General features: G+C 37.8%; 2 protein-coding genes across 4 annotated transcripts; one reads left to right on the forward strand and one right to left on the reverse strand.

Annotated features, from left to right (window-relative positions):
* Window positions 1-1,515: 1,515 nt before the first annotated feature.
* Window positions 1,516-4,551, reverse strand: LOC110844191. 2 transcript variants are annotated; one of them, XM_035848019.1, is made up of 6 exons: window positions 4,319-4,551; window positions 3,751-4,252; window positions 3,438-3,676; window positions 3,296-3,346; window positions 2,309-3,206; window positions 1,516-2,201 (listed from the first exon to the last, which is right to left on the reverse strand). In XM_035848019.1, the coding sequence occupies exons 1-5, from the start codon at window positions 4,363-4,365 to the stop codon at window positions 2,312-2,314; spliced, it is 1,734 nt and encodes a 577-aa protein (XP_035703912.1). In that variant the 5' UTR covers window positions 4,366-4,551; the 3' UTR covers window positions 1,516-2,201; window positions 2,309-2,311. The 2 variants fall into 2 exon arrangements, with proteins under 2 accessions (XP_035703912.1, XP_021946028.1); XM_022090336.2 differs by lacking the exon at window positions 1,516-2,201 and having other exon boundaries at window positions 2,262-3,206; window positions 4,319-4,550.
* Window positions 4,552-6,900: 2,349 nt separating this feature from the next.
* On the forward strand, window positions 6,901-11,952 carry LOC110844847 (leucine-rich repeat extensin-like protein 5). 2 transcript variants are annotated; one of them, XM_022091148.2, is made up of 8 exons: window positions 6,901-7,153; window positions 7,232-7,319; window positions 8,760-9,013; window positions 9,110-9,315; window positions 9,502-9,851; window positions 9,986-10,646; window positions 11,045-11,331; window positions 11,405-11,952. In XM_022091148.2, the coding sequence occupies exons 2-8, from the start codon at window positions 7,314-7,316 to the stop codon at window positions 11,678-11,680; spliced, it is 2,040 nt and encodes a 679-aa protein (XP_021946840.1). In that variant the 5' UTR covers window positions 6,901-7,153; window positions 7,232-7,313; the 3' UTR covers window positions 11,681-11,952. The 2 variants fall into 2 exon arrangements, with proteins under 2 accessions (XP_021946840.1, XP_021946841.1); XM_022091149.2 differs by having other exon boundaries at window positions 9,505-9,851.
* The last annotated feature ends 45 nt before the right edge of the window (window positions 11,953-11,997 follow it).

Genomic DNA, 11,997 nt, shown 5'->3' on the forward strand with positions numbered 1-11,997 from the left:
TTCTCAAGCGTAACAGGGTTCTGGGACCAGAAGATATGGAGGGGAATTGTTGTCGCCGAAGCGAATCATAAAATTTTAAATGAAAAATCACCCCTGGAAGTCTCTGTCTGCGTTGAACTCATTGATCACGGTCTAACAAGTAATGAATGGATCGACGAGTTGCGAGTGTACGAGCACGAAGAAGGAACCGAGGATTTGTTCTCGTAAGTCTAATAAACATAATTGACGCGAAACAGGCCTGTTTAATATCAAATGGAGAGATTAGTAAATTTTATTCTGCTGTTATTGTTAGAACACCTCCATTCGGGTATCGTGTCATGCTGTCCACCCTCCGCCCAATGCATAGAATTGATTACGACTGGTCGGAACAAGAGGGCATGAGACGTTTATTAAAAGACCCTGGAAATTATAACAGACTTGTGCGCCTCCAAATTGAAAAATCATCAATAGTGGACCGTATAATAGTTGCTAGTGATATGTTCGGGAGGGATTCAGGGAAGTCGTTTGTTGAAGACTGTGTCGCCATGCGGTTTGGGGTCCGCCTCTCGACCAATTTAACCATGCTGCAAGATCCAATGACCGCAAGTCCAGTGTTTTGTCCGCGGCCTCGAAACAGGCCTGTTTTCGAGATTTACCAGTCTCGAAGTGAAAAGTTTCGATGTCTATACAACAGCAACAAGTCCAACGACGATGGAAGTCGAATTATGCAGTTTACGTTTACTGAAATCTTTTCCCCTCTCGAGGTGCACTTTGTCCCATTACTGGATGACCTAAAGGGAGTGACATTGATGATGAGTACTGATTCAGTAAATTGTCGACCACTGGATTATCAACTTGCAAGTAATGATGATAATTTTTAGCATATTTTAATGATTCTAATTTCAAAGAAATCATAAGTCTTTATTTAATACTTTTATACATATAGGTCTGAATAGTCGGGATTCATATGAACCATTATTTGCTGTTGCTTCCGAGTTTGATCAGATCTACATTAAAAATGCTCCTGTAATGCGTGCCAGCAACTCTACTATACTACCTCCTATTCCAAATATTGTCCCCATCATTTCAAGTCTGACTTACCCTCTTGTGGAGATCATCGCCAAGAACGGCAAACCAAACACGATGCGATTTTACGCTCAGTCGCTCAGTCCCACTTTTGAACTCAAATCTGAATTCAAGTTAATCCACATGATCAAAAAACAGGACGTAGCAGACATAGAAGAAATACGACATGTGATAAACCAGCGACACATGATGATTCAACCGGTCGACCGATCCGACACCCTCAGAGATAAACTAAAAAGTTTGTTGATCAGTAAGCGATCAGAAATCACTGAACGTTTGGACATCTCCAACATCGACCCACTGGAATTCACACCACGAGAGAAGGAATTTCTAGTTGCACAAATCAAGATGACAATTGACGAGTAATACGGAAGGTAAAAAACAGGCCTGTTTTAGATACCATACTTATCAATTGTTGCTTTTACTAATTATGCACTTCATTACAGGAAACGCTTTCTACATACAAATTTTGTAATTTTTCTATATATTAATGTGGGTAATGTACTAAACAGGCCTGTTTCCGGTACACCCCACTACAAAATTTATTGTAATCATTGTCCAATTATACACACAAGACTTACAACAAACGCTGATATATCCATCTTAAAATTGAAAATAAATAATACAAAATTCACAGCTCATTTCAATCACTTCAGCGCCAGGAACGAGCGAAGAAGTGGTCAAGATCGTCCTTGAGAAAATTAGAATGGACAAGAAGAGTAAGCTATAAAAAGTGATCTGAGAATATTTTTGACCAATGTTAACCATTGTATGTACTTGCATAATTGATGAAAATTTAAGTAAAGATGAAAATTATAAAGATTTCGGTTACTTTTACAATTTATTATTTAAATAATCTTCACTGAAGAGAGCGATAAGAAATTAATTAATTTCAACTTTCATCACCAAAGTCTGTATAATAACCAGTATTCGATGATGCAAACGTTGCCACAAATCCAAAGTAATCACTTAGAAAGTAGGCTTCTTTCCCACAAAGCTAGCAACTTCTGTAATGGATATTCCTGATATTTCTCAAGTACATAATATGCAAATACAAGATGTGTACCTCTACGATGATATAATCGACCGAATCGATATCGAGGTTGATAATTTGGCCATGGTTTAAAAACGGCTGACTATTTTAATTATAAAATAACTAGTTTTGTTAATAAATAAAATGTCGAATTATAAATTGGTGCAGTTTAAATCATGTTTTATTAATCATAAGTAATCCAATTATTACCTTTTACTGAACAGTAAATTGCTGAGTCTCAACTAGGAGGCCCTGCGGGTCTGAGTGAACCTCGGACGTAACAAGCTCGATGCGAACAGTCCAAAGTCCAGGGAAGGCACTGACCTCGAACAAATCTGTCATATCAACTTGTTCGACTCCATCACGTGACCATGTTGTTTTCAGCCATTCGCCATCAATTTCATTTCCGGGAGCCCTCAGTTGACCTAATTTCAGGGTATTAAGTCTCACTCTCTTGGTCCCATCTGGGTTTGGAAGTGGGTCAACAACCAAGGAATCAACTAAGGAGACCTTCTCAAGAAATTGGAGCCACATTGATTCTTTGCACACACTGCAAAATGTCGTGCTCGACATGTTTCTCATAAGACAGCCATTATTTGTTGGACGAAGTGTTTTTCGTCGACTTGCAGAGTCATCCCAAGTTGGGTACGCCGAGTAATAATCGTTCGACGTGTGGTATTCTGTTTCATCCCCGTATTCGTGAAGTGTTACGGAACAGATCATTCTTGGTATGGTTTCGTGAGTGGGAGGGGTTTTAGACCTCACAGTGAAATTATGGCTGCCTTGCGAAAATCCGTCGCCTTTCCAGTCGTAAAACTCGCGATCATCAAATCCTTGAGTGGTCCACGGGAGGACAACGCCGTCGAGACTAAACTCAAGGGAATCCTCCTCGCCGGCCGCCGAAACGGAGACAAGAAGATAAAACCGGCTATAAGTTCCGTCCGAAGTGAAAGTAAAGCTTCGTTCGCCAAGGGAGAGGTCAGCCCAAGGGTACTCTAATAGCCGATAAATCGCCCTTTCTTCTGTTGGAATGGGCCCACCACTCAGCCACGATGTCCACCCGACGTTTACTACATTTGTTGCGGAATTGGCCCCGAAATACGCCCAACTGCGCAAATAATATCATGATGCGATTTTAAAATGTACCTAACACTTGAAATTTCCATTGTTATGGTCAATTATTATTGATTAGTATACCTGTTATCATACTCGTCTCCCACATCCGCAAAATTATGTCCCATTTCGTGCCTGTTATTGAATTATAAATTTCTTTTATTAGCTCATATCGTAAAATTATCAGGATAAATGCAGATGTATTTTCAATATATCCTTCATTCACCTAAGAACCACTGTGCCAGTTCGATTGCTTTTGGTAGAAACGACAAATTCGCCACCTAATCCGCCGTAGAAATCGTCGTTCGCAATCAGCGACGGATAGTCACAACCTGATAACCCTGTCATTCGACAAACTTGTCGAGCATACTCCGAATTGCCCGGCCAAATTACACGGAGTTGTCCTGCCTCCCTGTATAATCGGAAAGGTGTGTTTTGTGGACCGTTATAGCCGATTCCAGAATCCTTTAATTAAATGTAATCAATAAAGACTCCTAATAATTATATTTCAAAATGCAAAATGGAGCACTGAAAATTACCACACTTGGGACAAAGATTGCCCAAATATTGAAAAGGGGAAGGTAGGAAGAGAAGGTGACACCTTCAAACATATTGGTCGTCAATCGCATCATGTCCTCAAAAAACTGATCTCTTGCACCCAATTGATATCCATCTCCCATAAATACCACGTCGATTCTGTTTAATTGATCTCCTCCGTTTACAATTTTTTGGATTTCGATATTATCCTGGAACACGGAAAGAGGAGGAATGTTTGTTACTGATTTGCAGAGGGTTTCTATATGTGCATCTGAAACTTCTTGGGCTCTTGCAAAAATTTCTATTATTTTTGATTCATCTTCAATTTTTTGGTGGAAATCGGCTGGAGAGTGAACTGCTTGGCTAGTTTTGATACGTAAAGCGTGGCTGCTTCCATCGTCCTTTGTGGCAAATCCCTTATACTTGGATAAGGTTTGCTGGTCCAATAGAATGCAGTCAAGATTTTCAGATTGGTGTAATTTGACGTAGAAAACGTCTGCATATCTAATTAAACAACATTCATTTGTAATAGTCTAATGTCGAGAAGATGAGATATGTCACAAAACTTACACAGCCTGACAGCTCACCACGAGAGTAAGCAATGGAAGTAAATTCATTTTAAAAGATTTAAGATGAACTTATAATGATTAGTAGTAATAATAAAATAACAAAATAAATGAAGAGCCTTCGGCTGTAATATAATCACAAATGGTCCAAAAAATAAGATTAAAAAATAAATTATGCCCAGTAACTAAATAGTTGTTTTAAGTGCTACACTGAGACACTTCATACTTCGTTTGACCAATGTAATGTTCCCATTTTACAGAAAAACTTATCACAATACGATAAGATTTCGTTCAACTGGAATGAAAATGATTGATCGTTATTCTTGCGATTGAGGATTAATATGTATATTGTAAATATGTGCTACGTATGTATTCAAGTATTTAAAATTTGACTGTTACAAGAGTCGACTTATTGTTCGCTAGTTTAAATTATAGAAAAGTCTACTTTTTTCTGATAGTTCAAAAGGTTGTCTTTCTAGCAACAGTTAATGAAGATATTGAAAATCATTGCTCAACTTCGGGCAATCCGTATGAGCATTTCTAAAAATGAGTATTTAAAATAATGACTTTAACTGTAATTAAGTAAATAAAAATATATCCGATACTGTGGGGAATTTAACGCATTTTTATGCCACAGAATTTTGTGTGTCAAATCAAATATAAATAAATTTCAGGATATATTTTCTCCAACTGTGAATAATAGTATGATGAATGAAAAATTGTAGTAATTATTATAGTTTTAATGCCGTTCTCACTTTCATACCTTAAATTTTAAGCCTAAAGTAAATGTCAGAATTTTCTCTGATAAAGAGATTTGCCTGATTAAAAGATTGGATTAAAATTTTCGCAAATTCGGAACTTGTCATACATGATCAATGATTTCTTAGATGAGGCTATTTATTTTTAATATGAGATGTTCCAGTGTCATCATGGGTATCATCCCAGCCAATATTATTACAAATTTATTGGTTTAATTTAGTATTATTGAAATTCTTAAATTAAATAACCGTACTTACATATGTATGTACATACAAATAATTATGCAAGGTGTAGAAAAAGAAGTCCTTAATAAAATTTTGGTCACCCATAATCATTTATTGCAACTAAACTTATTTATTACAACTAATGTTTGGCATCTCCTGTCCATTCATTCCCTTCAACATTATTAATTCAAACCATAATTCTTATTTCCTAAATAATAATGTCGTCCTATGTTCACGCTTTAATTACGTAACTGCTTCAGCAACAGTTTGATGGTGTGTAATTACATATATTTTACAGTAGATGCGAGCTCATGCAAATATTCCACCTGAATAAACGCTTCTGTTGTCTGCGACATGATTTAAGTAATCATTCATCTTTCAATTTTATTTTGTGGTGTACCTAGTATTATGATTCAATATCAAAGAAATTGAACAATTATTTTTGATTGAATCAGTAATTTCAACCATGTCGATCAAAAAAATCTAATAAATAATTTCTAAAGAATGTGCCACCTCACAATCACAAATATAATAAAGTGGAATATTAAATCCGGCTACAGGTACTTGTACAATTGCATCAAACAACTGCATCAAAGTCTTGTCCTGTAACATATTTACAGCAAAATTGTTTCTCTTTTCAGCGGAAATCCTTTGCAAAAAACATGGAAAACAAAAAGTCTTAATTTTTACAAAGATTTATAGAATTAAGACAACAAAGACAATTTACTACTCTCGGCAAAAATTTGCGGATATCCACATGACATTAGTCCCATTAGTTATATTGATCCCCATGGGCACTTTTTCCTTAATTCAAATCTCACATTATTGTCTCTCTCTAATGTCTATCTATGTACTTACATACCATTATGTACATAACTTTTTACTACGTACTCACTCTTTCTTATTTGGCATTTGTTCCCTCACTAGGTTTGTTTTCTTGAATAACAACATCCTAGAATCATACATACACCTAGACTTTTTCTGCTCCATATAAAAATTATTGGGATGGGTTTGGTGTAGACTATGTAGTAGACATTTATGCAGAATGTGTATACTACTTACTACTGATCGTAGACAGAGAGAGGAAGCAATTCGTTTTTGCAAAGAGGCACACAAATGCTAAACTTGGTGTGTGTGTAACAATGATTATGGGGTTACGATATTGCGAAAAGGAGATGAGATAATGTGTTGGTTGTTGGCATACTAAATATTATGGTGGCAGTGCAGGTAATACGTAATAATGTATGTACATACTTTCCATTATTTTTGGGGGGTAGGGTTCCTTCCTTCCACAATCAAGGGTTGCTTGCTATATCTTTCCTGATGCGACATGTGTACGTGATATCACAAATTCTTGAACAAAATCAGAGTGCAATATCACAAGGAGCGATTCTTGAGGTTCTTCTCAAGTCATTGTTATATTGGACGGTGCTTAAATGAAGTGACACAAATTGCATGCACAAAATCGTACCATTCCTTCCACATCTCGGACGACTGATGTAAAATGTGCTCGTATGTGCATACATTTGTATATAGTTCCTGCTACCATTCCATTCATTTGTTACTGCAACCACCGTCCAAATTCAATTGGAATTAATTGTAAATTGCGGAGCTGAAAGGGAGAGTTCACTCCATTAATTAGCATTAGTATTATTAGTTTCTAGGTGGTGGTTGTTGAATGGACGGATGGTGAGAGATGTGTGTATCTGTCTGCAGAATATGTAACCAAACCAAGTCAACAATCAGCATTATTACATAACTTGGCCACAGTCACAACAGTTAAGCCACACGCATCATTAGAATCGCTCTCATTCACCAAGTTTGCATGCTTTGACTCTGCATGCATGCAAATTATTGTAAGTGAAATAATAATTTAGGATTCGTTCTCAAGTGATTGAATTTATTTCGAAGGAGTGATTTTTTTAACGGTTTAGTGACAGTCTTGCCAAGTTAGAAGATTTGTTGGTTATCACTCTTGGAGGCTTGGAAGGATTATTTTTGAATCTTGGAACAGAAATGGAGGTACATAACATAATATAAATATATTCATACCAATTTTGTGTTGTATCATTTAAAACGAAGATTTAAGCTGTAAAACAATTGATCTTACGTGTGTTACTTATAAATACGAAAAGCTATATGTAGGGGCCAAGTAAAGTTCAAAAATATTAGTACCGCAACTTATCTTCGTATTAACTGACTTAGTTTAAGTCTGGTAATTTTGCATAGTCCTGGTGCAAGTGGACATTCAGCAAAATATTTAAATGCAAGCAACAATGAGAAACATTTCATTTCGTCACACAGACAATTACAACATGCACACCATCGGATACGAAATATTTAAAAATAAAATTAGCAGTTTGTATAAATTACAATAATTAATTGATATGTGTTCACCCGCAGCTTAAATTATTAGGTACATAGTGATTCATTGATGATTCACAATTAGTTCTAGCTAATAATTATTGCAATTGTGATGGATTACACACTCAAACGCGTTTAGCCAACCATTATGATTGCGATTATTAAACGGAGGTAGTTATACGTCACACTTACGTATAAGCTTGCTAGTCATCTTTTCAAGAATTTCGGTCATGTACCATTGTGCCACAACTGCATCTGCATCTTGTTTACTATTTGCCATATTATTGCACATGAATGAATGAAACAGAATCGAATACCACTTTGACTTGTGAGCATGTTTGTGACGAATAATGATGACGAATATTGATAGAGGAAAAATTAAAAAAGTAAATAAACCAGATCAGGACGGTCATAAATATAATGAACAACTTGACTCCTTACACTGTGTCACCTCTTTAAATAAAAAGACTTTAAAAAAGAACTCGCCTTGTTGTTCCACAATCACGCACATTTTTTCACATGCCATCATCCATGCACTCAAATGTGCAATTTCATGTCCGCTGTTTAGACGAGATACTGCACGTCAATACGATAATAAATATGTAGATAGGCAGGTATTTAAGTGTAGGCAAGTGAAGGTCGTTCATTGTCTTTATTAAACGATAGAACAATTAGTTTGTTAAAATGTTGATCAGGATCATATGCAATTGAAGCGCACGGTAGGGAGGGTCGAGGTTAGATTGTTCGTTGTCTGTGAAGTATCGCCTTAATTGAAAAAAAATGAAAAAGATCGAGATCAAATGAGAAAGAATGGCAACAATGACGATACTAATAAGCATTTGGTACTCAAGGGTTGGACGAACAATCCCTGATTTATACTCGCTTGTCAAATGATAGCGCGTTCGTAGTTGGACGAATACAATTAAATTATCTAAGTGGGTTTGATTGAGGGCCAAGTTGTTCTTGTAATGCAACGAATAATTTGAAGCCGGTGCAAGAATAATGATAATATGATAATAAAACAATTAAACTGAATTATAAACAAGTAAAGCACAAGAATTTGCGAATAAAGGCTTTATTTTCTTTGACGATTTTCAGAAACTTTTACCCCTTTGGGTGGTTTTGTTAGCAGCAAGCGTCCAGGGACAAGGCCCATCATTTTATTTTCCAGATCAGCCACAACCCCCTTCCTCTCCTCAACAACAAGGACAGAGGTCAACGCAGGAAGTTTTGGGCAATTTTTTCAATGATAATGTCAACTTACCTTCCATAACCACGTCACAACCTGCATATTCGAGTCCACAACCTCAAGTACCACAGTTTCAACCGTATCAGCCGCAAACTTTTTCAACGTACGTGAAAACAAATTTTCATAGATTTATTACTAAGGACGCTACGTATTCTTGTTCAAATATGGATCTATTATTAAACTTATGTATATTTTCCAGCGGACAACCCCCACAATTCAGTACTGGTTTCCCTGCCCAAAACAACTTCGTGACCAATAGTCCCCCAAATAATAGACCAAGGCAAACGAGCTTTTTCGGGAATAACTATGATTTTTTTAGACAATTTCATTTGGATGCAGCTCCACATCGACCCTCGTATCAAATTCAGCCATTTCAAACAGCGTCCCCATCATTCTCATCCAATGGTAAGTATATACATAAGTCTGTATCTGTGGTACGTAGTACAGCTTTTTAGCGTTACAATTTCGGAAAGATGCTAAGCTGGTGAAGGAAATTTTTGATGATCCAACGTACATAAGAATACAGGAAGAGGTTTAAACTCTTGTTGAGTTATTAAGTAGTATGTAAGCTAGCTAATTCAAAATAATAAGTAGTAGGAAACAGTCGACCACCCACCCCCACTGCCGTCACTGCACCGTCTCCGACAGCGTCACCATCCTTCACGTCCACCCAGTTCTTTGGAAATACCTTCCCCAACTCCCCAGCTCGACCAGCCCCCACAGTCACATACAACTTCATTAATGGTCAACCTGCACAAAATTCGCTGTATAACGGGTTCGAGGATGCCGCTAAGGCGCTTGGAGTCACCCATGGACTTCGCGTATATACGACGGCAACGTTGAAGGACAATCCTACTCACACTGTGGCAACAATTCCCCAGAATACGCCACAACAAGTTGCTGCACAACCGACTGTTGGAAGTATTCCTGAAAATGACCAGGTTCACTTCACTCTCAATTTAAAGAAACGAAATAACAAATCTACCGGACTAATTAACTAACACCACTTCTTCTGGAAACCTGTATTAGCTAAATGTATAACTGAATTTATCTCATTTCCTCTTTTCTGCAACAGCGAATTGAAGACGATGCGTTAACTTTGACCCCCTCGTCAACCATTCCACCAACACCATCCTCAACATCATTGCCTTCATCAACGACAACAACAACTACTCCACCTCCTCCTCCCCTAACTACACCAGCTCCCGTGATAATTCGAAATACAGGACGATCTGTCGCAACTCCCATAGTCCGAACCAAAATTATATCCACCTCACAATCCACACCTCGACCAATCAGTAGCAGCACTGTAGCTACGACATTTTCAACCCCAAAAGTTGTAGTCGTTTCTCACTCGCGACCACCAGTGACTGCATTACGAGCGTTCCCTGGTCGGGACGAAAATGACTTTGAAGCTTCTGCGCCACAACAACCAGCGACAAATTTAGTGACTACTACTCCACCAGTAAAAGCTAAAGCACAATCACACCCACCACCACCACGACCCACCCCCACATTCTCAGAGGAGAGGCCACTTTATAACAATGCCAACCGCCTCAATCCCGGCCAGTTGTACAGCAATACGAATGGAGCTTATCAAGCATATTACAACGGACCTTCTGCTGCACCAACGCCGGCTGGATTGGAAGAAATTGAACCCCAAATTATTGACTTTAATATTCCCATCCATAAAATGATTCCCGTGTTGGAGGAACATGTCCCTTTCCGTACTCAAGGTAGAGAACAAATGCATGGCACGAAAAGCAAAGACGAATTTATTTCTAATCTAATCTAACTATAATTTATTTATAATTTACAATTTATTTATTTAATAAGCCTCTGTGATATTAATATGGTGAAAATTCGTGAAAAACTGTTGTATTTATATGGATATGTGCATGAAGAGCTTATTAACTTTATTGAATGCAATATTTTAATATGGTCAGTCAGTCGTAATTTTGTAAGTATGGCCGACATGTTAATTATTATGACTAATACGTTGCATGCGGTAACATTGTTACACATTACACATATTATCTATTTTATTTTACTCTTGCACAGTTATTGACTAACGGTGTGGTCATGTAATAACCTCGACATTAAACAAAAACTAATGTCACTTTACGAATTCCAGAATATGACCCATACCGTCGCCCCAACAGTTTTGACAATTTCGGTCCACCACCTCCACCATTCTTCTCTTCTCAACAACAACAACCGCAGCAGTCACGTCCCTTCATCCCCTCGCCCCCACAATATGTTGCCCGACCATCACCTCAACCACAGATTGCAGTCATTGTCACAGAGGCGGCCCCGTCACCCACGCCAGCCACCGAGGGTCCCGTCGAAGTCCTCCGCGTTGGACCTAAAGGACGACTCCTCAAAAAGCGAAGGAAGGTTAACAAACCCCAACAGCGAAAGGTTCGACTCCTTTTTCCAATAATGTAACCATTTTTAGAGGACGGAGTAAAAATTTGTGATTCTAATTGTATAGGCTTCAAGCACCACCACGTCAGAGGTCACCACTTATCGACCCCCAGTGCCTCAAGAGCAAGACGAGGATCAAGGTGATAAGCAGAAGCAAGAACCAACAACGTATCGATCCAGGTTCCGGTTTAGTACGACCACCTCGACGTCCCCGCCATCCCCTTCGTCTGAAGGAGGAGCAGCAGCATCCGACGGAACTGATAACTCGCAACAGCTAATCCAGTCTCGTCTCAAATCGCTCGAAAGACAGATTAGATTTCGCCACAGGAACAAGAACTCTTAAACATTAGCTTAGCTCTGTCCTTTATCGTAGTCGTCTTATTTACTTGCTCCGCAAGTACTATTTTCTCGCTTTCCGGTGTTACAATATTAATTAGTGTTATTAGCTACATACATAAATATGATAATGCTTAGAACTTTTTTAACTGTGTGAATGAACAATATGAATGATTCATGACATTGTTATTATTATTGATTTTGTATATTACTGTACTCTAAAGCTCAGTACATTTCCACACAAATAAACGGGTTTTTATATCTTTTGTCGTAAATTGACGTTACTTATCTGTGGAGGTAGATTGAGACAAATCTCAAAATGTG

Source organism: Folsomia candida, unplaced genomic scaffold (assembly GCF_002217175.1).
Source record: "Folsomia candida strain VU population unplaced genomic scaffold, ASM221717v1 Fcan01_Sc002, whole genome shotgun sequence".
Taxonomy (NCBI): domain Eukaryota; kingdom Metazoa; phylum Arthropoda; class Collembola; order Entomobryomorpha; family Isotomidae; genus Folsomia; species Folsomia candida.